Here is a 27,746-nt window from a genome sequence, read left to right on the forward strand (position 1 = left end):
AGTTAAAGGGAAGATGCCTCACTTCCGGGGAGGGCAGAGTGTACATGGGTAGAATGTGTTTTGATTGCTATAGAACAGAAGTGTCAGGAATATGACAAGGGAGGCCCAAATTTCACCAAAATAAAATTATTCAACAGCAAGTTTTCTTGCCCTGGTGTTTCAACCTGAAAGCTTTTAGTGCAAAATCATTAAGAAGGTTTCACCATTTAATAAAGTCCCATCCTACCTCTAAAAATGGAGGGGCATTGTTCCCTAAACACCACTTTAAGTAGTAGGCAAATTTGCTAAATACATTTTGCTTTTTGTTAGCGCACCTACATAAATCCACAATATTTGATAACTCGCAGAACAAGAAGGCAAATATTAAAATACAAACATAAATACTTGTTTGAATATACATTTAAAAAAAAAGTTTTAATTACTACCAAGGAGTTTGTAGTCCCAATAATAGCAAACTATTTAACCAGGAGAGGTACATAATGACATATTTTAGATATGCCCGCTTCCATTAGAATTGGCAACTGTCTACCTGCAAATTTAGTCCAACTAACGGATTCATTTGGTAGCACCTTTAAGATCGAAAATCTAGACTATATTTTCATATCAGTTCAGAAGTTGCCTTGCTCAATTTGGTTGATAAATACTGGATGTAGACCAGATTGTCCTGGATTTTGCTCTCCAAGTTAGGATCCATTAATAGACCCATGTGTGTTTAAACAGGCCCAGCTTGTACTTTTAGACTTAATTTAAACCTCTCTGAATTGCATAAATAAATAGAAAACACCACATGTTGCTTGTATATCAAATTTGTCTTATTTATTGGTAATTAGCTACACACAGCATGTTAAGGTAGTCACTAAGGAGCACAACCAGCCTCATTCTGTGATTTCAGAAGGTCAGAGCAATATAACAAGGTCCATGAAACAAAGAGGTAACTATGTTCCTGAAAAATTGAAATTTTTAATACTGCCCATGTCACTCAAAAAATATTCCCATAAAGATGTAAAGGGTAGTTCACTAAAGTGTGAATTATAGGGAATTCAAAGTGAATTTCAATATTGAGGCCATGATTCCTTTGAGGAAAAATTCTCAAACTCTGCTATGTTTACAGTTTAGCGACTTTGGCCTAATATGTGAAGTTCACACTTAACTAGATTATTCACGAAAATAAGAAATTTAGGTTTAATACTTTTTTTATTAGGATAACTTCCTTTTTTTTTTTATTACAATACAATGACATAAAAAAAATCATTCATAAATATACATATATCACTACATACATATACATACGCCTCCGTATATTAATGATACGATGTAGGTAGCTCACTGTTGAGTGACCTACCCAGATGGTATCATCACATATCCTAACGAACATTTAACAATACTTGGGTAGAGCAGGGAATAATAAGTATGGGTCAATCAACTAAGGTGAACTTTTATGTTAGATACCATATTATTAGAGTAATAAATCTATTATCTATCGTTATTAAAGTATCCGGCACTTTTTTTTTCCATTTTGAGCCAGACTACTAAATGAAACTTTGTATAAGTACATTGCTTTATAAGTACATTGTTTTTTCACAGCTGATATCAGTATAGTTAGTATTAAACAATATTTAAATAGAAAGAGAGAGAGGGTAAAATCAACTAAAACAATCTCTAATTTTTAGTATCAAATTATCTAGATGATGGATATACTTTCTGTTGTTGTTAGAGTATGCAACTCCTCTTTCCATTTCTAGTGGAATAATCTGGTGCAATAATTGTACTATAAACTGTCTGCTATCCGGTATGTGGGTTTGTTTCCAAGTTCTTGCAATTAATATCTTTGTTGCAATAAAAGAGTGAATAATTAATATTAACTGAACTCTTGGGAGTCTATCACATTTGAGGTGTAATACGCCTACTTGTGGGCATTTTTTGACTTTGATATTAAAAAACTCAAAAAAACTGTATGTTTGGTCCCAAAGGTTAGAAATTAATGGGCAGCTCCACCATATGTGTAGCATATCACCTTCATGCTTGTGGCATCTCCAACATAGAGAAGAATTAGATATAGATATTTTAGCTAATCTTGTTGGTACTAAATACCACCTATGATAGACTTTAAAAAAAGTTTCTATTAGGTTTAGACAATGTATGTGTTTTCTCAATATTTTCATAGGAGTGCACCAATCGTAGTCAGTCAATACTATATTGAGATCTTTCTCCCACTGTTTTTTAGCAGTAGGAAGAATATCCGAATAAGTTTGTCTGATCAGATCTATAGCCATGGAGCAAATCGATTTTGTTGTTTGTTTCTCAAAAATCTTATATATCAAATTTTTTAAGACACTATCTCTTCTTAATAGAGATTCATTTATAAATCCTCTAACTCTTAGGTAAGTAAAAATCTCTGTATCAGAAAGATTTAGGATGGATTTAAGATCCTTAAACGGCAATAAGCTTCTATTTTGGAGAAGGTCTCTGACACATATCTCCCGTTCTCCTCTCCAATTGGAGAGACTTATGTCAGGGATAATCCTTTCGATGACCCTTGTATTTACTCCCTCGATTATCTTTGTGGATATCTTAAGTAATTTTTTAATTCGCTGCCATTCTCCGATCAAATTAGAAACGACCATAGAATTGGTCTGCATTAAATGTATATTATAATTAGTTTTATCATCCCAAATCATAAGTGATAGATCTTTCTCTTTTATCCTTGTTGATTCTATCTGATACCAGGGTTGTCTCCTTGAGTCAGAGCAGTAGAACTTATGTATATGTGAAATTATGTTAGCGCTGTATATATCTTTAATTAGTGGGAGGGCCATTCCTCCTTGATTAATTTTTTTTGTTAAAACTTGCGATTTTATTCTTGGTGATTTTCCTTTCCAAATAAAATTAGAAAAAGAATGTTGGAGCATATCCAACCATGGTTTTGGAACTTTCAATGGAATCATATTAAACAAATAGGTCCATTTGGGGATAACATAAGCTTTTATTGTGTTGACTCTTCCCCACCATGAAATTTCCAGAGGGCGCCATTCCCTTAAAATCTTGTTGGTGTTTTTAAGTAATTTTTAAAAATTACATTCTAGTATATTCTGAGGATTCGCCGTTACCATAATTCCCAAATATTGGAACTCTTTTTTTGTCCAGTGAAAATTATATTTTTCCTGGAGATATGCTAAGGTACAAAAGTCTATATTAATTGTTAAAGCTATGGTTTTATGGAGATTTATCTTATAATTAGATAGTTCGTAGTTCTTAATCTCTTTCATTAAATTACCAAGAGATATCTTCGGATCTGTTATTGAAATTAATACATCATCTGCGTATAGGCATATCTTTGCTTCTACTTCTTCAATTATCACACCTCTTATCCCCTTATTTTCTCTGATAGCTGTAGCTAACGGTTCAATTGAGAGAACGTATAACAGGGGAGACAATGGGCACCCCTGTCTCGTTCCATTGTTTATATCAAACCATTCAGAGCATATATCATATCCTATTATTCTCGCAGATGGACCTTTGTATAGAGCCTTAATCGCACGTGCAATCCAGCCCTCAAAACCGAATGCACTTAGAACTCCGTTCATATATCCCCATCCGACCCTGTCGAAAGCCTTCTCTGCATCGATCGACAGGGTCAGAAGGGGCGTCTCCGTCAAGCGAGCGTATTCAAACAAGTCGATGATTCTCCGAGAATTATCGCTCGCATGGCGACCTCTGACAAACCCTATTTGATCTATATGTATCAAATCGGGGAGTATTGAATTGATTCTATTAGCCAGTATGGCAGCATATAATTTGATATCTATATTTATTAGAGAGATAGGCCTATAGTTTGTTATTTCTGTTGGTGGTTTATTTGGCTTCAAAATAGGTTTTATGTTGGCTCTCAATAGTTCTTGAGTTATTTTACCAGATGAGGCAGCCTCATTAAACATTGCCGTCATATTAGGACTTATAGTTTTTTTAAATAATTTAAAGAATAAATTTGAAAATCCATCCGGACCCGGAGCTTTTGATAATTGTAGATTATTTATAGCTTCTTCTACTTCCATCTGAGATATTTTTTGATTTAATTTTTCTTTTTGGGCTAATGTAATTTTTGGAATTTTTATTTTATTTAAATATTTTTCTATTGCTTGTTCTGTAGGTGTATATTGAAGATTGTATAATTTTTCATAATATTTCCTAAATGAGTCGCCTATATCTTCCGGAGACAGCAGAACTTTTCCGCCATCAACAATTTTATAAATCTTATTGTCCATTTTGTTTTTCTTAAGACGGTCTGTCAGTAATTTATCTATTTTATTACTTCGATAATAAAATTTAATTTTAAGTCTTTTCAAATTGAATTCTATTCTTTCAAGAATCTTTTGATTTATCATATTTTTATATTTTTTTATCTGAGTTATTGTATCTTGAGAAAAAAAATTATTATTTTGAGCTTGTAATTTGTATAATTGTAGATAAAGTTCAGATATTGGGGCCCCTCTGTTTTTTTTTTCATAGCTCGCAAGCTTTATAAAATAACCTCTGGTGACTGCTTTATATGTACACCATACATTTTGATTAGATGTTGTTTCAGGAGGATTTTCCTTGAAAAACATTTCAGAAAGATTTTTTATATGTTCTATATTTTGTTTTTTTACTAATAGAGAATCGTTAAGTTTCCATGGTGAAAATTCTTTTTTCCCATTTTCTTTGATTTCTACTATAAGGAGATCGTGATCTGACCATGTATTAATTTCAATTTTGATAGTTTTTATTCTTTTTAAAAGATCCAGGTCTCCCCAGCACATATCTATCCTTGCTGAGGTTTTATGGGCCGTAGAAGTATGGGTGTAATTACGCTCACTGGGATGGAATATTCTCCATAAATCAAAGATATCATTTTTTTTTGCTAATTTACTTAGGGAGGCTGCTTGGTTTACCAGGTTTCCGTCTATGTGTTGACCAGGTTTTATTTGTTTATCTAATTTAGGGTCGGCCACACAGTTGAAATCGCCCGCTATCAGGAGTATTCCTTTGCGGATTGTTTCTACTCTTCTCATTATTTTCAATAGATGTTTAACTGGGGCTTTATTTGGTAGGTATATGTTAAGTAAGGTATATTGAATATCATTAATCTTTCCTATCCAAATAATTGATCTCCCTTCGATATCAGTTTCAGAATAGTCGCATGAATAATTAATCGAATTAGAAAACAATATTGCAACCCCCTTTTTTTTTTTAAATTGATCTGAAGCTTCAGCAATAATATTAAACTTTTTATAGTTCCAGTAATGATTATCTTTTTTTTTCCAGTGTGTTTCTTGGATAAAGGAGATTTGGGCTTTTTCTTTTAATAAAGTATTATATAGATAAGCTCTTTTGTTTGGGGAGTTGAGTCCCTGCACATTAATTGATATTAATTTTAACATCTTTAGTAGTTGGTTTCCATAACGATCACCTTTAGTTTAGCGATTCCCATTAACCATTCCCTTTTCAACCAAGTATATATACAACAACATTTAAAAACAAACAACAAATCATTCAAGATGCTAAAAAGCATCCAAGCTGTATAGGTGCTGGCAATTTTGCAGCACCTCCGTATTGGAATACAACTAGATTCCAACATCAAAGTATCATATAGATACCCACAGGGAGGGGGCCTTTGTTGGAGACAAGAGGGGATAGTATATCACAAAAAAGAAAAATTGACAGATAGTTAAATTGTTCCCTGGTATTACCACCTTGCCTTTTCTCTACTTCAAAACAATTGCGATTTTAGACTTATAGTGCGTACTTCCTGTGCTATATTACTTTAGCGTAACCTCATTTCTAATACTATATTTCTTTAACTTGCAGTGTATGGTTTGTCTTATTATATCACCTTAGGTTAGAGTGCGTGATTTCGTATGTTGTGTTTCATTAGCTTACTATACATATTTTCCAGTGTTTTATAGCGTTAATTTACAGTGCCTAATTTCTAATAATATATTGCCATAATTAACATTTGTGATCTCTTACATTAATTCATTAACCTTAATTAACAGTGTTTAATTTATCGTGATATGTTGCTTTAAATTCCATTGTGTAAATAACCATACTACTTTCCCTTACTTAAAAGTGCATAATTTCTCGTGATATTTTGCGCTAGCTTACATTACTTAATTAACAGTGCATATTTTTCTTGTGTTATATTATATTGAATCAAATCTTATACTATAATAGTCCGTTATGGTATATATTTTCTATTTGAAATTCTACCAAAATATTTTCAAACAAATTGTGATTCGAGTGTCTAATGTTTGGTGGAAAATTGCGGTAAGTCTAATCCTCTAGTCCTGTAAATAGCCTGTGATATATGGATACTTTAGGTAGTTTTCAGCTTCTTATTTTCCATTTTTCTCTGCCTTCCTTTTAATCTTCTTTTTTTTTTTTTTTTTCCCTCTTGCTGTTTTCTTTTATCCTTCCTCTCTATCTTTTCTCTCACATCCTCTTTCCTTCCTTTTCTTTATCTTCTTCGTTTCTTTTTTCCCTTCTTTCTATCATTCCAATCTTTCGTTTTTAGTTTTCTATTAGTTGTAACAGCCACTCATTGGCTTTCTCATATGTTGTAAATGAGAACCATTCATTATGGTGATATATTTGGAGAGAAGAAGGATGTCGCCACCTAAACCTCAGGTTGTGTTTTGTTAACGTTTGAAATATTGGTGAGAATTTTCGTCTTTTGGCTCTTGTGTGATAAGAGATATCTGGAGTAGCAAATATCTCTTTAAATTTTCCTTCTGTTGATCTATTATTTTTTAAGGCCGACAAAATTTGGTTTCTAGTATCATATGAATGAAACGCCACTATTACATCTCTTGGAAAGTCGTTTTTGATATTTGTAGGTTTAAAAATTCTGTGGCATCGATCCATTATTAATTCATGGGGGTCTGTTGATATCTTGAGAGAAATGAACAATTCTTTTAGGAAGTCCTTTAATTTTTCATTTGTTATACTTTCTGGAATATTTCTAAATTTTAGGTTTGTTCTTCGAGTCCGGTCTTCCAAGTCTGCCAATTTGACTTCCAGTTGTTCCAATTTGCGCTCCATTTCTTTATGAGAATCTTTAAAGGATTGGATCTGAAACTCTGTATGATCCTGTTTTTCTTTTCTATTGTTTGTATTCTAGTTAGTACTTTAGAGATATCATTTTTAAGGTCGATAGAATTATCCTGGATCTCTTTTTTTATCTCTTTTGAGGTGTTATCCAGCAGTGATTTTATGATTTCTATAGAGATAATCGGTGGTTCTATAGCTGGCAGGATCATCTCATTGAAGGAATCTGGAGAAGGTTCTTCGTTGGTATCTTGAATTTTTTGAGGAGAAAAAAATGTGGAAAGTCTCTTTTCTTGTTTTAAGGATTTCTTTTCAGTTTTTGATGAAACTTTAGGTTCCTGCGATCGTTTAGAAGCCATTTTAAGAGGAGACTAGGGTGGGTATAGCTTTAAATTCAGACTTAATATCCGAGGTTTTTTTTTTTGGTTTTTTTTGGAATAGAGTTTACCGTTCTAGACTCGTCTTTGTATAGAATTCTCCTTTATTTTCTTTATTTTTCTTTATTTTCTTGCTTTTATATTGTTTCTCCGATTATTTTTAACAGGTTTTAACAATTTTTAACAATTTAGGCGATATGTCCATTAACTGTTTTCTCGTCTTGCTCTCTTGCTCTCTTTTTTTTATCAAAACAGTTGTTTTAAAGCTATCGAAATTATATGGGAAGAAGCCCTTTGTTTAAGTATTGGGGTATGTTGGGGTGTGGGGTATGGGGTATATATGGAGTATATATGTTTCAATTAATTTCCCCCCCCTGTTCTTACCCCTTTGCGTTATCTTTTCCCCGTTTTTCCCTTTCCGTCCTCTTTCTCCTCTCCCTTTTTCTCTCTTTTCCCCTCTTTCTTTCTTTGCCCTCCTTTCCGGGAAAGTATATGTTATATATTTTTTTTTTTTTTTCCAAAGAAATACCTCTATGAGATGCACTTGCCCTTTTAGTTTCGCCTTCCTTCATATGACCTCGGGACAATAAACGGCGCTGAGCCGAATCAGTACAGGTACTGGTACGCTGGCAGCTTCATCCCTCGATCCGCATAACGGCGGCAAACGAAAATCCCCTTCGTGTAGGGCAGCCTTCCTCAACTCAGTCCCCGACAGGCAAGACAAAGTAGAAGGTAGGAGATAGGTAGTGGTTGTTTAGCAATTATTTAAGCCGACCTTCCACTGGGGATTAAGCAGTTTAAGCAGTATGCTCGGCATGTACCGTAGTATCGTAGTATCGTGCTTGGCGTGGTTTCATGAGGCTACTACCATGCATCAATCGTCTCCAACGGCTCCCTCCCCCTTTCGGTCCGTACACCTTCCGGTCTACGTCATGATCCCTCCGCTCGACCCAACGTTGAAAATAAGAAATTTAAAGTGAATTTCAAATTCTACATTAAAAATAGCAGAACTGAAATCAAAGCTGACTTAGAGAATTTTTCCAGTTGTTTTTTTTTTTTTTTTTTCATTTTGAATTCTAATTTTCGTGAGTAACTCTTCTCATGTTCTCTCCCTGTTCAGTGGTTTGCCAAGTTAGATAAATATAAGTTTGACTTATTTTTCAATCTCTGCTAATTTGGACTTTGGAGACAACCACAATACATTTCAAAATTAAGGCAAATACTATTGGCAACATTCTCTTGAAATTACCTGGTTTTTGGTGGTGGTTGATCCATTTCAATTTTTAATTTTTATGTTGGTTTGTTCGTTGTGCCTCGTATAGTATGTGCACATTGCTATATGTTGCAAAATGTATTTTTTTTTTCTAATTTTACTCTGGTATTACAGCCCCTGTTTTTTGTTGCTCTAATTGTACATATCAACACCTTTTTATATGGTGTGTGTGGAGAGAGAGAGAGAGAGAGAGAGAGAGAGAGAGAGAGAGAGAGAGAGAGAGAGAGAGAGAGAGAGAGAGAGAGAGAGAGAGAGAGAGAGAGAGAGAGAGAGAGAGAGAGAGAGAGAGAGAGAGAGAGAGAGAGAGAGAGAGAGAGAGAGAGAGAGAGAGAGAGAGAGAGAGAGAGAGAGAGAGAGAGAGAGAGAGAGAGAGAGAGAGAGAGAGAGAGAGATAGATATATATATATATATATATATATAAGGCTTGCACTCCTGTTCACCCTCAGTAATGCCCTGTGCTGGTCTGGCAAATCCTATAGATAAAGCAAAAAGAACCGCACTCCAAGGACTTCGTTCAAAGTTAAAGCAAAACTTAACTTTTATTTAATTCATTAAAAGTCGACATTTTCTTGTAAGAATGTTATAAAAGAACATTCTCTATTTTTATTTTTGTATCTGAGATTTGCATTTGTAAATTTTAGTAGTCACCCTGCAGGTATGCTGTAAATCGTAGATGGCCATAGGGGAGGTCTGTATGTCTTTAAAGAAGTGTCATGATGCATTGCCAGCCTCAAAGGAATGCTCTGTGATCACTTGTGTGAAAGTGACTATCTTTCTAAATGTGATTGAAGTTTTATAATGGAATGAGAAGTTGTCAAGGTAAATATAAAACACACTGACCTCTGTGTGGGTTATGTCCCTGCCTCATGATTATTTGGGCAGTCTAATGGTCTCTCATGCAACATAAACTCCCAAATATTACTTCCACAGTGCTCTACACCTGCATTGCACCCTCACAGTGCCATCCTGCATCAAACCATGGACTTGAACACTTTTGCACTGCTAGATAGCATAGCATCTGACAGACTTAATTGATATACTGTGAATAGTGCCAGATGGTTCGAGGAACCACTACACTGAGCTGTGGTCCTTAAACTTTCCCCTTTTAAAGGGACAATTAAAACACCATAACCACTACATCACACATCCAGTAGTCAAACCCATTTAGAAGTTTGACATCTTACATGGGCTCTGCTGGTTACCACTCCCCGCCTCCACTACTACAGTTGACACAGAGCCATAACCTCCTGCATAGGAGCTTCCAATAGCTCTCCTGAGCTGAGCCCTGCATTGCCAGGCTTGGCTCAGAAATCTCCCAACTCTCTGTCAGCAGTACTGCACATTGTTAATTACAATGGTGGGAAGCCAGGGCACTTCATGCACCATAACAGCACGCTGCAGTGGTTATAGTGCCTGGATAATTATTTTAATTTTTGTGGCAAGTAATAGGGGATTTTCACAGCAATACAGTGTCCTAAACACTCCCTTATAGATGGACTCAGTCAGGCACTAAACTCTAAAATGTAGCAAATTAGCCTTAATTTTAAAAATGAACTAAAATAAGGCTTTTATTTTTTTGTAAATTCTACAACTCTGCTGTTTTCCCAGCTTGGCTATTTTAGTCCTAGTTTTGCCAGTGGGATTTAACTCCCCCAAATTCAGAGCTTAGTGAATAACCCCTTAGGGCTGTGAGTGCACCCCTTGCTGGCCTTGTGTTGCCAGGCAGCACGTGATTCCCAATCTCGTCTGTGTGTGTGTGACCAGACTGGCTCAGAGCTGTGCGTTCCATAGACATAGAATGTCTATGGTGCGTTCCACGTGTCGACCAATGACCGGCGGGGCGCTCAGCAGCCAATCCCGTGCCGCCTTACATGCTGAGCTCGGGACCCTCTGAACTGTCATGGCGGCCGTCCTCAGTGAGAGCTTCCCAGCTAAGAGTGAGAGCCCTGGCTGTGCTGTAACCGGAAGCCGGTGACTGGCAAGTAAACCGCTGGCTGTGGGAGGGTTCAGCTACTCTGATATCTACAGCTTGTCATCTGTAACCCTTCTTACTCGCACTACTGAGACTGGAAGCCACCCAGCTCCATGGTGCCATCCCTAATAACAGACACAATGCCTTGTACTGAGAATGGAGGCCACCCAGCTCCATGGTCCCATCCCTAATAACCGACACAATGCCTTGTACTGAGACTGGAAGCCACCCAGCTCCATGGCCCCATCTCTAATAACAGACACAATGCCTTGTACTGAGAATGGAGGCCAACCAGCTCCATGGTTTCATCCCTAATAACAGACACAATGCCTTGTACTGAGAATGGAGGCCACCCAGCTCCATGGTCCCATCCCTAATAACCGACACAATGCCTTGTACTGAGAATGGAGACCAACCAGCTCCATGGTTTCATCCCTAATAACAGACACAATGCCTTGTACTGAGAATGGAGGCCACCCAGCTCCATGGTTCCATCCCTAATAAGACACCATGCCTTGTACTGAGAATGGAGACCAACCAGCTCCATGGTGCCATCCCTAATAACAGACACAATGCCTTGTACTGAGAATGGAGGCCACCCAGCTCCATGGTCCCATCCCTAATAACAGACACAATGCCTTGTACTGAGACTGGAAGCCACCCAGCTCCATGGCCCCATCTCTAATAACAGACACAATGCCTTGTACTGAGAATGGAGGCCACCCAGCTCCATGGTCCCATCCCTAATAACCGACACAATGCCTTGTACTGAGAATGGAGACCAACCAGCTCCATGGTTTCATCCCTAATAACAGACACAATGCCTTGTACTGAGAATGGAGACCAACCAGCTCCATGGTGCCATCCCTAATAACAGACACAATGCCTTGTACTGAGAATGGAGACCAACCAGCTCCATGGTGCCATCCCTAATAAGACACCATGCCTTGTACTGAGAATGGAGACCAACCAGCTCCATGGCCCCATCCCTAATAACCGACACCATGCCTTGTACTGAGAATGGAGGCCACCCAGCTCCATTACGCCATCCCTAATAACAGACACAATGCCTTGTACTGAGACTGGAGGCCAACCAGCTCCATGGTCCCATCCCTAATAACAGACACCACGCCTTGTAATGAGACTGGAGGCCACCCAGCTCCATGGTCCCATCCCTAATAACCGACACAATGCCTTGTACTGAGAATGGAGGCCACCCAGCTCCATGGCGCCATCCCTAATAACAGACACAATGCCTTGTACTGAGACTGGAGGCCAACCAGCTCCATGGTCCCATCCCTAATAACAGACACCACGCCTTGTAATGAGACTGGAGGCCACCCAGCTCCATGGTCCCACCCCCAATCACAGACACCACGCCTTGTACTGAGAATGGAGGCCACCCAGCTCCATGGTCCCATCCCTAATAACAGACACAATGCCTTGTACTGAGAATGGAGGCCACCCAGCTCCATGGTCCCATCCCTAATAACCGACACAATGCCTTGTACTGAGAATAGAGGCCACCCAGCTCCATGGCCCCATCTCTAATAACAGACATAATGCCTTGTACTGAGAATGGAGACCAACCAGCTCCATGGTGCCATCCCTAATAACAGACACAATGCCTTGTACTGAGACTGGAGGCCACCCAGCTCCATGGCGCCATCCCTAATAACAGACACAATGCCTTGTACTGAGAATGGAGGCCACCCAGCTCCATGGCGCCATCCCTAATAACAGACACAATGCCTTGTACTGAGACTGGAGGCCACCCAGCTCCATGGCCCCATCCCTAATAACAGACACAATGCCTTGTAATGAGACTGGAGGCCACCCAGCTCCATGGACCCATCCCTAATAACAGACACAATGCCTTGTACTGAGAATGGAGGCCACCCAGCTCCATGGTCCCATCCCCAATCACAGACACCACGCCTTGTACTGAGAATGGAGGCCACCCAGCTCCATGGTCCCATCCCTAATAACCGACACAATGCCTTGTACTGAGAATGGAGGCCACCCAGCTCCATGGTCCCATCCCTAATAACCGACACAATGCCTTGTACTGAGAATGGAGGCCAACCAGCTCCATGGTCCCAATCCTAATAACCGACACAATGCCTTGTACTGAGAATGGAGGCCAACCAGCTCCATGGTCCCATCCCCAATAACAGACACAATGCCCTGTACTGATAATGGTTTCTGTTTTTATATTATGAATACATTGTATGCATTATGTAATCTGTACATGGTGATATAGCAATTCCTGTATACAGAAAAATAGCAATAATTTACAAGAAGAAATATGAAAAGGGTTAAAATATTCCAGGTAAAGGTCACCAGGCTTCATACTCAAGGTAAACACAACTTTGCGTAACTAACTTTTTTATTATTATTAACAATAAAGCACAAGTTATTTATGGTGGTTGGATAAGCTGCCAAGCCCCTCTCAGCAAACTCAAGGAGCGAATGAGTTGTAAAAAGTGATATGGTTTAGCCTTATAGAAAATACGTACATTTAACCCTTTTTAAAAAACAAAAAAAAAAAAACTTTTATTATTCCTTTATCTCCCATTGCATCAAAGGTAAAGGTTACCAATAGGTGTCCAAGGGCTTTTGTGTAAATGCTCTACAAACTTATAAAACAATTACAAATCAGTATCCTACAATTCCTAGCTTGCATTCGTGTACTAAAAATTGTTGGATACTGGCCATGCTTTCCAGCTGCCATCATTGTGGAAATGATGTTAAATGCACACTCTAGGCTGGAGGAAAACCACCCCCAACTTTAATGCATTATATAGATAATCCACTAAAATAAGCGCAATAAAATAAATGGGAACATTAAACTTTCTGCAACTCTCCAGGGTTTTCATCTTCTGAAGTGAGTGGAGGATATCTCTCAGATTTCCTGCCATATTGTGTACAGCACTGCAATGGAGGCATTTATGTGAGTTGTAATAAAGCTACAGTTGAATTTTCCAAGAACAGAGTCCCTGGTGTACTTTCACATATGTGTTAGAACACAAAATATCATTCACAGGTTCATTGGACCAGGCATCTACTTGTGTAATGAACAGTAGAGGCATCTCATTGCCCATAGCCAAAGAAGGTCTAGGGAGAATATGGCTGAATCTTCAATCGATTACTGGTTTTGCACTCTTGTAGAAGCATACACCAGTCTTATTCCACTCCCTCTGTGTGAGTGGACATACCACCTGAAATGACAGTTCCTCTTTAATCACTATAAACTTGATTGTAGTAATATGGAAAACTAATATAAAACATTATAGATAAAATAGCCATGCTTTGAGTAGAGCGGAATCGAAGTGTCCACACTATAGGCACCAAAACAACTTTAGCTTAATGAAGCCGTTTTGGTGTATAGATCATGCGCCTGTAGTCTCACTGCTCAATTCTCTAACATCCCTTTAAACCGCTGTCCAGTAGGAGTTTGTGGGATTAATAGTCTATCCCCATCTGTCATTCCATTCCTTATATAGGATGAGTGTAACTGCTTCATACTGCAGCTGCTGTCCGTTTATACTGCGCCTAGTTCATAGTTTTGGGAGGTGGATTGTGCAGAGAGAGATCTTCCCACTTGCATTTGCGAAATCCAGATTTTGTATGCACAAATTGAGCAAAAATGACACCAGAAAGGAGGAAGTAAAAACTCTTTAATTTTGGTTTCTCAGCCATTGGACTGGCTAATAGTGATCTGAAAAAATAAATAAAATGCATCTGATAGTACTTGGCATTCTTTGCACCTTAATCTTTGCAATCATGCGAAAGTTATGGATCTTAGACAAAACATTTAAACGTGTTTCTGTTTTTAAAGCTATAGACAATGTCTCTGCTCTTTGAAGCTTCCAACATAATAAGCATTGTTGGACCAACTGCTGTTTGAAATGTAACGGTTTAGTTACCTTCAGAAACAAACTGCCATGTATGAATGTTTGCACTTAACTTTCCTTAAGTCTTAGACCAACTTTCCTTAAGTCTATATCCCCCCTTTTAATATTTGAATTGAAGGATCAGGTAGGTACACTCATAATGAAATATTTTGCAGGTTTAATTGCCAGGAAGTGTATAGCTTCCAAGATGTTATTAAAGATTGCCTACCACTCATCTAAGATGGCTGCCATATATAAGAGAGACGGTGTGTCTGCCAAACCCATGGTCCATAGTTCGCTTCAGCATTATTCGTCCACTAAGAAGTGATGTGGTTCCCAAAGAGACCATGGTCTCTGTGCTTCATTGAAAAGGAAAATATTCCTTTTAAGAAGCTGACCTGTGTGCGGGCAGTGTCCAGTTTAATGCTTTACATTTGACATGGTGAATCTTGAAACCAAAATAAACTCCTCCAGGGTCCGAATGAGACTAGGTTGAGAAAATATTGCTGAAGTTCAGAAAAGCAGAATATCATCTGCAAGTAAACTCCATTTATATATTGCGCCTCCCCACTAAAGGCCAGTTTCTTGATGGCTTAATGCAAACAGAAGGTGGGACACTGGGCACACCTGTCTAGTCCCATTACAAATGAGGAGCGACCTGGAAAGCCTTTCCCTTGCGTTCACTGTGGCTTCTGGGCAGGAGTACCAAGCCCTTATGTCTTTCAAGAAGTTTTCGCCAAACCCCTCTAAAACCATCTGTAGGTAGCTTCAGTCCACATGGTCATTAGCCTTCTCTGCGTCCAACGACTATGTGAAAGCTGGCATGCCTGAGGCCTCAACCAAATGACCAAATCCACTTTTCTCCTAATATTATCTGGAGCGTTCCTCCCTAGAATTAAACCATTCTGGTCTGGTTTTGAAATATATAAGGTTGTCGCATGGTTAAAATTTTTCAAGCCTTTGTATTGCCCAAGAGAGTCTAATCCTGTCCCTGCAAGAATCTAATATAGAGCGGTGAGATGTGGCAGGAGAATTACTTTACATTTCTTATAATAAAATACCAAGCAACCATGCGGTCACAGTATATAGGATCTGTTTTAATATTTTGAAAAAATAATTTTTTTTTTATCCAAAAATATTAAATCATTTGAAAAGCTTTATCCTAAATGACATGTATTAAAGGGACACTGTAGGCACCCATACCACTTCAGCTAATTGAAGTGGTCTGCGTGCTGTGTCCCTTTTGCACCTAGTGCTGCAATGTTAAACATAGCAGTTCCAGAGAACTGCAATGTTTACATTGCAGTGGCTGTCTACGAGACAGCCACTGAGGGCGCTTCTGGAATCGTAACAGACTTTTGGTCCGTTATCTGGTGCTGGACGTCCTCACGCTCTGCATGAGGACCTCCAGCATCAGATTTTACCCATAGGAAAGGTTTGATTCAATGCTTTCCTATGCGGAGGTCTAATGCGCGTATGGCATTTGCGGCACATGCGCATTAGATTCCGCACGGAGGGGGGTGGAGCTTTGACCCAGCTCAGAGGGACATGATTGCTGGGATAAGGTAAGTGTTTTTTAACCCTCTATTTACTGGGGAGGGGGGGCAGAGGGATCAGTAGTGCCAGGAATGCAGCTTTGTATTCCTGGCACTACAGTATCCCTTTAAATAGAGGCCTTAGTTGGATGAATTGACTAGTTATGATATAGACCTGTTATGCCCACCATCCAGTGTGAGCTGTAAACGCTAGTTGGCCTATTTAACTGTTTGGAACTCTTGACTGGAGCCAGAAGTGTTCTGGATAGACTTAGCAGTGCTTGAGGCTAAATATGTGATCGCCGTGAGATTCTGGAAAACACTGGCTTAACATACCTCTAGTGGTTGTCTTCCAGAGAGCCGCTAAAGGAGCTTCCATGTTGAGAACCATTTCAAACTTCAGAGCAGCATCTGATTGGCGCAGCACTGCATTTGCCACACATGCGCACTAGCCTGGGATTGACAGCGCCTTCATGTCCTCCACTTCGTGGTTATTACTCTTCTTGTAACAACTACGTACAGTCCGCTTACGCTCTGCCTGCTGTCTTGTTTTATTTGCCCTACTTCGGCAAGTACTAAATAAATAAGCACATCTGTGCCTTCGAGGGCACCTACATAGAATTGAGTGGCTGTCTAACTTTGTATTTTTCTCGAACTACTAAAGTACCGTGGCTCTGTTAATAAAGCTTTATTTAAGGAGAGGAAATCATCCAAGTACGTAAGGATTGATATGTCATAAATTGGTAAAAAATATTGTACAGCTATTAAGAAGAACAAAGCAGAGCCCCGCCGCTTATATCGCCGGTCAGGTGACTCTTCAAGAGGAAGGGCCAGCGTAATTTTTGGACACTGTTTGTATTGGATTGAATTGTGTTATGTTTTAACTTCTATTCCCTAACAACCTATTGGTTTAGGCAAGTTTTCACTCCTCCACAAAAACTAAAGAACATTACAGTAAATCCAAAAGAGTGTATAAACACATATATTACACTTTGTAATACCTGCTCTAGGTACAGTACACCTTGTGGCGATTTTAAGTTTCATATCTGTGTTTTTTTTTTTTGTTTTTTTGTTACCACACCACCTTAAATCGGCACAAGGAGTTGTACCTAGAGCCGTTGTTACAAAGGCACTCTCAGGTGTTCCCAATAATAGAAGTGCAATACCTGTGTGTATACCTTACCAATGGTAATATACCAGATGCCTGTTTTCTCAGAACAGCAAATGTCAAATGGTTGCTGTTTAGGTGGTGTGCTACCTTTTTTATAGGCACAGAGGCGCAAAAGATCAAAGCGACCATATTCTCTCTCCCCTCCTTTACATTAACTAATTGTACACTCTTTCTTACAGGGAGACCCATGATACCTCGTCATCTTCATAGTTTGGGCAGAAACTATATTGCCCGATCAGAATACCCTAAGGCTCTGTTTATGAACAGGCCTGGTTTTTGTTACCCATGGTGGACTGGACATCATCCCTGGGCTTCATACCCACCAGTCAACAATTGCCATCCTCCAGTAAACTGGAGACCTCACCATTCTTTTGGCCCAGTAAGAACTTCATATCCAAATTATTTTCATTGGAACGCCCCTCAATCATCTTGGATTCATTTTTCTAACTTTAACATGGCATCTAAGGGAGATGAACCGTTGCCGAAACGTTTCAAAACTGGAGACGAAAGCCGTCATGAAAAAGTGTCCTCTAAAAGATCATACAGTCCAGCTAAAGATTTCATAGTCCCACCAATGACTAATTCTTCTGCTTTACCTTCCTCCAAGAATCTTGGAAAAGAGGCACCTTTCAAAGGTGAGTTTTTCTGTTTAGATAAATGTATGGGGGGAGGGGGCGGGGAGAAATGCAGTCAAATTTTCACTTTTGCAGTAATCTGCAAATGCATGAGTGTAGACAGCTGGCATGGGGAACTTTTGGGTTTAGCTATGTCTAAAGAGTTCCTCGGACTGCAGGTGCTGAGGACTGAAATAACTGACTCTTGCCAGAAGACTCATGGCTCTACAGCCAATACCACTCGCTGTAGTGGTTATGTTGCTTAGACTGCTGTTTTAAAGTGTGACCTGCCAGTTTGGTAGACACAACATGGCTGTAAATGATAGGAATGTATGTTGAATTGATTTACAGTCAAAGTTCTCTTTGTTTAACAGGACCGATTAGAAGACAGTGGGAGAATTTTAACCACTGTTATATGGAAACATCTAGTGCTCAACATGGTCGCAGAAGATCACCTATACAATTTGACTTCACTGTTCTATCCTATAACATTCTTTCTCAAGACTTGCTGGAGGACAACTCTCACCTATACAGCCATTGCCGAAGGCCAGTTCTTTTCTGGAGCTACAGACTCCCCAATATCCTCAAAGAGCTCAGAGAGATGGATGCTGATGTAAGTGTAACTTAATTGCCATAGGTTCTTCCCTTAAGGCCAATCAGTGATAATTGAACTCTTCTTAATTCCATGCTGGCAGACTTCCTTGGCACATATATTGTGGTTTCTGAAAGTGAAATCTGCTTCGATCTGGATTTATTTTTATTTTTTTCTCATTTGTATTAAAGGGACAATATACTCACCAGACCAACTACAGCTTATTGTATTTGTTCTGGTGACTAGAATCATTCTCTTCAGGCTTTTTGCTGTAAACACTGTCTTTTCAGAGCAAATGCTGTGTTTACATTACAGCCTAGTAATAATTCCACTGGCCTCATGGCTACTAGAGGTGCTTCCTGGGGCAGTGCTGCTAAGTATGCATCACAACATTCAGTGTGTCCACCCTCTGCATGCAGACACTGAACTTTCCTAATAGAGATGCATTGATTCAATTAATCTGTATTATGAGATGCTGATTGGCCAGGGCTGTGTTTAACTTGTGCTGGTAATGCCTCTGATCTACCTTCTTGACAATCTCAGCTTATCATATGGGGAAGCATTGTGAGTGGATCAGACCACCACTTCTCATGATGTCAGCAGACAGGGGCATAGCCAGCAGCTGCAGACTTGAATGCAAGTAAGATTGTACCATCTTTAGGGGGCAAGAGGGTCTCAGGGCGGCTAGATGGTGGTTTTAACATAAAAGGGTCAGGAATACATGTTTGTGTTCCTGACCCTATAGTGTTCCTGACCCTATAGTGTTCCTGACCCTATAGTGTTCCTGACCCTATAGTGTTCCTTTAAAGAGTTACCCCACGATAACCATTATCTGTCTTTAGAAGTGGTCATGGTGCAAGCGATCTGTAAGTGCAGTGTTTTCAGCTTGAAATGCTGCCTATACAGAGAGATTCCTACTTTTGTGTCACATTATACCAGCACACTTTATCTAGTCAGTCCGGAACATTGTTCCTAACTGGCTAATGTTAATACTGTGCATAAAGGCAACTGTTGTCAACACGCGCTGGCAACGAGCATAATTAACTTGGCTCTTCAATTGGGAGATGAGCGGCGTAATTAACTTGCTCTCACCGCTCGTAAACGCTCACATCACGTGCATGATGTAGTGTTCACTATTTCTGACAGAGAAGCATTAGATTCAATGCTTCTCTATCAGAATGATCTGATTTGGAGGGTTGCTGTTGCACATGCTCCCTAGGTCCAACAAATCTTCTCTCTGAGAGGCATTTGATGGGACCTCAGACCAAAAAGCACAGAGGCGGGTTGACCTGGGTGTAGGCTGCGAGAGCTTCAGGGAAAACTTGGTCCCAGCATAGTGTTCAAGGTAAGGAAACAAACAATGGGATTGTAAGTGCCAGTGTCACATTGAGTACAAAATAGGTATTCATGAATTCTATGCTTTGGGTAAACTTTCAAAGGGACACTATATGACACTAGAGCACTGCAATTTAACTGCATGTCTCGGCAGGCTTATGCTATAATCTCGTTGTTGTGTCCCAATGCTGCTGCTGTTTTTAATTTTTAATTTTTTTTTTTAATGGAATGTTTCATTTAATCTATGTAAGCTACATGCGTGATGGGCAGGAACTATTTTTTTATATATATATATATCTATCTCAGATGAAGACGTTCTTTGCAATGTAATAGAGTTTGGGGAATTATTTAATCTCTTCGATATCTATTTACAGATACTTTGTTTACAAGAGGTTCAAGAAAATCACTACCGCACCCAGATCAAGCCCAGTTTGGAAGCTCTTGGTATGCAGTATTAATGTTTTTCCAAAGGTTTGGCTCATGGGATGTACAACCCTGTTGTAAAGCAAATTAATTTTGAATTTAAAGGGACAATAAAGCTTAATGTTGCTGCTGTTGTCTATAGTGTATCTCTGAAGGCTGAGCACTGTAAATGCTACATTTCCAGAGAATTTCTAAGAATCTACAGATGCCCATCTAAATTACTCTAAATTCTAGTGCTCTCTGCATGATAACCTGCAAGTTCAGAGTGTCAGGAAGGAGACCTAGATACATAACCTCGAATCTTGTGTCAGACCAGAATCAAACACTGTAGCAACAGAAGAGCTGTTCCACCCTGCATCACCCTAATGTGTTTGTTTGAAACCATATTTGTCTGATTCTAAATCCTAATTTTTTGTTAATTTCAGGTTACCACTGTGAATACAAAACACGAACTGGAAGTAAGCCTGACGGTTGTGCCATTTGCTTCAAGTCCTCTAAGTTTCTTTTAACAATGACAAAACCTGTGGAGTATTATCGGGAGCACATTAATCTGTTAGACAGAGATAACATTGGCCTTATTCTTCTACTCCAGCCGAGAGTGGACCAGGAAGCGCCCTCAATATGTATAGCAAATACACACTTGTTATATAACCCACGGAGAGGAGACATTAAACTGACTCAGCTGGCAATTCTTTTGGCAGAAATTTCTGGTGTTGCACATTTGACAGGCAGCAGTTCTTGTCCTATTGTCCTTTGTGGAGACTTTAATTCTGTACCCGGATCTCCCTTACACAGTTTTATAAAAGAAGGGGTGTTGAACTATGGGGGATTATCAATTGGAAAGGTAAGGAGCCATCTTGAGTGGGGGGTGAGGGTACTATATCCAGTACATTTACTGGTTTTAATTTAAAGGGACACTATAATCACCAAAACAACTTTAGCTTAATGAAGCAGTTTTGGTGTCTAGATTATGCTCCTGCAGTTTCACTGCTCAATTCTCTGCCATTTGGGAGTTAAATCGATTTTGTTTATGCAGTCCTAGTCACACTTTCCTGCATGTGACTTACTACATTACACAGTCTTTCTAAACACTTTCTGTAAAGAGTCCTCTAACGTTTACACCTTATTGCAGATTCTGTAATTCATCTCTTGCACTGTTAATAACTGTATTGTATTTTTTTTTTTCTTCCAGGTTTCAGGCCAAGAGCAGTATTCTTCAGGAAGAAGGCCTTTATCCATTCCTATTTGGCCAGACTCACTCGGCATCTCCCAGAACTGTGTTTATGAATCAAAGGAAAGCACAGAAAAAGCTGGTATGTGTTGTGTTTATTACCATTATTGGGACAAGCTGCATCCAGGACATTCTGTTCAGTTTGTGTCCTACAAATAAAGTTTAGACATGGGGATATTTTATGGATATGAGACGTATTTTATTTAACACTGAAAAATCTTAAAAGAGCAGTCTAATCGGCGTACCGCTGCATGTAATTCTAATGGTTATGGTGCATGATTTCATTGGGGATATGTGTCAAACCATTTTGAGCCTTCTGCTCGGATAGTCGAGAACTTGTGTAACAATTGTGTGGATGTTCTTAAGAAGTAAGTAAAATGTTCTATAATTTTCACTTTTTATTCTTTAGAAGAACAAGCAATTGAAGAGCAGTCTGTACAGAATAAAAGGTATATTTTTATGGAGAACTTCTTTTGACACACATTTTAAGAGAAACACATCATATGTATGCTGTTCTAGCTGGAAAATAACTAGTTCTTTTGTGAAGCATTTAAGACCATGCAGTTTCACACTTGATCATCACAGCAGATCAGGCTGCATGTAATGTGCATATACCATCAACACTCTTCTAGCCACCCACTGACCTCTGTGGGTAGCATTATCATATTGCTACTGTACTGAAATGTGCTTGTTTTCATACATAGGCCTCAATTCAATATTTTTGGATAAGCCTTTTGTTAATTATTTATCTACAGAAATCGCCAATAAAGTCTATATGGGGAATTTTGTAGATAAATAATTTTGAAAAGTTTATCTAGCAAAATAAAAATGGAGGCCATAGTTCATAGTGGAGAACAAATTAAACCATTTTGGTGTATAGATCATGGCCCTACAATCCAACTGCCAAATTCTCTACTGCTTCGGATAATTATTTTGTTTTCGTTGCAGCCTACATGTAAAAATGTTTCAATCCGGTATTACAAAACATTGGGTTTACTGTAGCTGTACTTGTCTCCTGCTCTGTTAGTTGAACTTTAATCCCCCACCTGAGACTCCTGCGGGTTAATTGCAGAGCAGGAGAGAAGACATTCTAAATAAAACACACTACATAAATCGCAGGTGAGGTGAGGCTAGGACTGCATATGGTTTAACTCCTAAGTGGAAGAGCATTGAGATGCTTATTGAAGTTATTTGATTTATAAATCATGCCACTGCAGTCTCACTAAAACTGTTTTGGTGCTTAGTGTCGCTTTAAATACTAGACTCACTCACTCTTAAGTTTGGCAACATGTGCGTTTCTAATTTCTAAAAATAACTTGGGGTCTGTGTCCTTAAATGAATCCTTTTTGTTCAGTAGGGTGCAATCCAGCATACAGCACCATTTCAGCTTGTCCTCAGTCTATTCACATTATGTTCCTGGGACTGGAATGCCTGAAGTCACAACATGTCACTCCAAGTCTGCAATCACTGTGGATTACATTTTCTACTCCTCTGCTATGGATGATATTTTTGTTCCGCCAGGTAAGCCCCAAATAAGTTCAACATACATTTATATATGCAGAGTAAGTAAAAACCTCCAAAGCTTGATATGTTAAAGAGAACGGTCACAAATATTTGTTAGTGTTTTAAATAATGACATATATAACAGTAAATGTATCTGGTTCTCTTGTATCTTAGTAAAAAGTGCATATAAAATGATCTTGCACCTAGCACAAGAAACGTCTTAGAAAATGTAAGAAAAGAACAAAATAGAGCCAAATTAGATACACTCAAGAGATGGGGGGTAACCCCGAATTTAAAATGAAGAGGCAAAGAAATAGTGTATCTGATAGATGATGCAAAATATGTGCATCAATAGGATGTCTAGATATCTGCTGGACAAACTAGCCAACAAGGTAAACCAACCAAAATAAAAAAGAAAATAATACAATTTTAATTAAACACGAAATAATAACTATAAAACCCAAATAAGTGATAAGTGTGTACACCAAGAAGTGAATCTAAAAGTAGGTGCTAAACGGACCTGTAATCATAGATACAAATGGTCTAGGTGTTGTGAAGCCAAAGTATCAGCATAAATATAAATGGTCCGTGCAGCCCTATGTGTAAAACTTCTCCTGCCAGTAGTAGGTTGTAAGTAGTAATCCAGGTTTGATAAACTTAGTCAGAACGCCGATATAATGATTAAGTAATTAATAATCTATTCAATGGTCTGCCCCAGCTCCCATCCGTTGGGAAATACCAGTTCTATAAAGATAGCAGTAAGGTGCTCGTGGATTGAACTAATCCACTTAGCACATAAAAGACTGCTGATTGATTCAATGACAAACAAAAAAAATATGATAATGAATGTCAAAGCAAAAGTATAATAGGATAAACCCGCGGAGAAAATAAGTACTGGGTGAAAAAGAAAAATATTGATAATCTACTAGATAGTAGCCTTAAATACCACCCATACCAGTTAAATAGATATTTAAGTAATATAAAGCAAAGAAAGATACTTAATTAACCCATACGAAATAGAAAGGTAATGGGTATATTGTAAGTCAGTAATACTTGCTAGAACTCCAAAATGCTGGCATCTACATTCAATCACTGAATGCCGAAACATCGAATCAAAACTGACAGTGAAGCAGATGTTAGAATAAATCTAAATATTACTGAAAGGATATATATTGATACGATGGGGGAGGGGGGGGGGAGGTTACAGCTGAGCGTGCTTGCTAGAGGTCTTATACAAAGTAGCACACAGTACACCCCATAGGCTATTAGCGAGGTAGGGGATCTAACAGCCCCTATAGTTCTATGATACCCTGTGCCTTCGAGGGCACCTATCTCCAACCCCCCTACTAGCTAATCGCTAAAACAGGTAGCGGATAAATCATAAAATAAAAATGAAAAATAAATAGAAATTAAATAGAAGAGCACGGTCGCCAGTTTGTGCACTACACTAAAAATCCAATAGTGTAGCACACCACAAGCCCCTGACGCGCGCGTTTCGCCCAACCTAGCTCGTCAGAGGGGAAACGGTCAGTGCTTAGTATCGGGTTTAAATATACAGAGGTGTCACTCTATTGGTCGGGACTAAGCAGTTCCTAATTGGTTACGTAAAAATGACGTAACGGAAATTTCTTGCAGAGGAGAAGAAAACCCTTGGGTGGATTTGTTAACCCTTTGTAGCCTGTAAAGTAAACATGGCTACTAAGTGCAATACCGTTTAATATAACCGGGTAACTATTAGAATATTATGAAGGGAAATAACCCCAATTTAATTAACCCTATGCTATAAATACTTAGAAATCTTGTGAAACATTGATTTCCAAATCTTTGAATCACATCAAATACATAAGGATCGCTAGAATACATCCTGATAGAGTATATTCAACATTCTTTGTTAAAGATTCCTTTGTTAGCCTTTAGTGGAACCCTAAACATTTTTTAGGGTTCCACTAAAGGCTAACAAAGGAATCTTTAACAGAGAATTATGATTCATTATCATATTTTTTTTCGTTTGTCATTGAATCAATCAGCATTCTTTTATGTGCTAAGTGGATTAGTTCAATCCACGAGCACCTTACTGCTATCTTTATAGAACTGGTATTTCCCAACGGATGGGAGCTGGGGCAGACCATTGAATAGATTATTAATTACTTAATCATTATATCGGCGTTCTGACTAAGTTTATCAAGCCTGGATTATTACTTACCACCTACTACTGACAGGAGCAGTTTTACACATAGGGCTGCACGGACCATTTATATTTATGCTGATACTTTGGCTTCACAACACCTAGACCATTTGTACCTATGATTACAGGTCCGTTTAGCACCTACTTTTAGATTCACTTCTTGGTGTACACACTTATCACTTATTTGGGTTTTATAGTTATTATTTCGTGTTTAATTAAAATTGTATTATTTTCTTTCTTTTTATTTTGGTTGGTTTACCTTGTTGGCTAGTTTGTCCAGCAGATATCTAGACATCCTATTGATGCACATATTTTGCATCATCTATCAGATACACTATTTCTTTGCCTCTTCGTCTTAGAAAATGTTACTTAGTTTAATATAATTCACCTTTAGGACAATTATTGTTTTTTTGCCATTGCAAAGTGTAAAATAGTAATTTTGGAGTTTGAATAGAGGGGTGTGTTTGTGTTTGCACGTTGTGTTGGTGAATGCATTGCTTGGATGTATGCACATACACATGAACACCCTGACCTACGTACTTACACAGGTATACATACACATTAACACAGAGATACATCTAAACACACTGATACATCTAAACACACTGACACACAAGTACACACTGACATATATATACATATACACCCTCACACACTGACCTACATACTTGCACAGGTATACGTACCCTGGAAGTATTTCTTTACAGAGAGCGTTAGTGGATGCATGAAATAACCTCTACCACTTCAGCTGGAAGGCTAACACAATGAAGGAGTTTAAGCATGGATGGGATAGACATAAGGCTATCCTAGCTATAAAATAAGGCCAGGGACCAAATGAGTATTTAGAAAATTGGGCAGACTAGATGGGCCGAATGGTTCTTATCTGCTGTCACATTCTATGTTTCTATGTTGCACATTAACACACAGATGCATATATACACACTGATACATACAAAGATACACACTCTGACACAGACATGCACACACTGACAGATCTATACACACACACAGTGACATAATCACATAAATGTTTTATATTTGCAGCCACCCTCCTCTTAGCTTACCTTTCAGTGTAGTGTTGTGCTGCAGCTCCTGTCTCTCTCCCCTCATGCTGCATGTGTGTGCCTTCTTCGCCTCCTCCTTCCCTCCAGCGTGGTGCACTCAGTAAGCGGCTGGGAGAAAATTATCGGCTGTCTCTTCCTCCCAGCCTTCAGATACTGCAGGGGCCCTGGTCAGGCTCTTAAAGGGCCGTGGCACCTGACACCCTGGTAAGCAATAAGGCAATATTACCCATCGGGTGGCCCTATGTGCATGGGCCCCCTGAGCTGGCGGGCCCCGGTGCGGGTGCACTGGCAATAGTTCTGCCACTGGATATCACTGTTCAATTTTGACCACCTTGGATGCATAGGATTCTGGATTTACGTTCTCCAGTAAAATCTGTGCTTGAATTCAATTCACTGATACAAAAAATATCTAAATAATTGCACCATGTACAGATGTCATTAAACTTAAAATTGATGCTATATACTTACTGTCACTTTTTTTTTTTTCCTTTATAAAAAATAAAATATATATTTTATTTACTGTCATCGGTTTTCTAGCTAATTGTTATTGGTATTGTTTTGTTTTTTCTTCAGGTGCCAGTGTGCCTTCTAATGGATTGAAGCTTCTCGGGAGACTATCTCTACTCACTGAACAGGATCTATGGAGTGTCAATGGGCTACCCAACGAAAACAATTCCTCCGATCACCTTTCATTACTAGCCAAATTCAGGCTGGAAATATGACTCCGACTCAAAAAAGGATTTTCATTTTCTTTGTCTTAATTTACATTTTGAGTAGGTTTTAATAAAACACCTGGATAAAACTTAAAGCCAGGATGAAGGACAGATATTTGTTTTAGAGCTCTTATTTTTATTAATGTTTTTTGTTTTCTCTTTATCCCTTTTAAAAAAAAATTTTTTTTTTGTAAATGTATTTTTGGATTGCACTTGTTAGTGCTGGTTTGTAAAGTGTTATATAAAACTGCTGTGTAAATATTTTCTAATCCTGTTTTAAACGTGTAAAATAAATTATTTTTGGTTTTTCCTTTTGTCAACCTATACGTTTGCATACTGTTTTTATTGAGCAGTGATGGCCAACCTCTGGTACTGTACATAGTTTTCCTGTTGTCAAAAAACTGCTTGGGCTGACCTCTGAAAATGTAATATACTAGAAAGACCGGTTGGATCCTTGCAAATGCATGTTTAATTTTTTTATATATATATATATATATATATATATATATTTATATTTTGTTCGAGCTATTTTAATTCGGCTATGTGAATGCTAAACTAGGAACTCTGCAGACAAGATGTAAACCTTTTGTGTGAGGTAGGTTCAGTTCATACAGATTATTGCATTGATTTTTTTTTCCCCATGTTAATTGGCTACATAGGTTTCCTCACCGCTTAAACCAAAACAAAAAATCTATGTGATCATAATATCTTGTGATCTGTACATTTATCTTGTTTGTCTAGCATGATGCATTCATGGGCTTGTTTGTGCTTAATGTGCC

At 38.5% G+C, this 27,746-nt stretch overlaps 1 protein-coding gene across 5 annotated transcripts; it reads left to right on the forward strand.

The window, feature by feature from the left end:
* Window positions 1-879: 879 nt before the first annotated feature.
* Window positions 880-27,151, forward strand: ANGEL2 (angel homolog 2). Of its 5 annotated transcripts, none has more exons than XM_063443843.1 (9): window positions 880-931; window positions 17,487-17,942; window positions 18,296-18,534; window positions 20,223-20,292; window positions 20,697-21,115; window positions 21,464-21,584; window positions 21,912-21,951; window positions 22,860-23,023; window positions 26,828-27,151. In XM_063443843.1, the coding sequence occupies exons 1-9, from the start codon at window positions 919-921 to the stop codon at window positions 26,974-26,976; spliced, it is 1,671 nt and encodes a 556-aa protein (XP_063299913.1). In that variant the 5' UTR covers window positions 880-918; the 3' UTR covers window positions 26,977-27,151. The 5 variants fall into 5 exon arrangements, with proteins under 5 accessions (XP_063299913.1, XP_063299914.1, XP_063299915.1 ...); XM_063443844.1 differs by having other exon boundaries at window positions 21,915-21,951; window positions 22,857-23,023; XM_063443845.1 differs by having other exon boundaries at window positions 21,915-21,951.
* The last annotated feature ends 595 nt before the right edge of the window (window positions 27,152-27,746 follow it).

This window comes from Pelobates fuscus, chromosome 2 (assembly GCF_036172605.1).
Source record: "Pelobates fuscus isolate aPelFus1 chromosome 2, aPelFus1.pri, whole genome shotgun sequence".
Lineage (NCBI taxonomy): Eukaryota > Metazoa > Chordata > Amphibia > Anura > Pelobatidae > Pelobates > Pelobates fuscus.

Coding starts and splice junctions, on each gene's coding strand:
- ANGEL2 (XM_063443841.1), top strand. Junction 20,293..20,696: donor GCCCAGTTTGGAAGCTCTTG/GTATGCAGTATT, acceptor TGTTAATTTCAG/GTTACCACTGTGAATACAAA. Junction 23,024..26,827: donor TGATATTTTTGTTCCGCCAG/GTAAGCCCCAAA, acceptor TTTTTTCTTCAG/GTGCCAGTGTGCCTTCTAAT.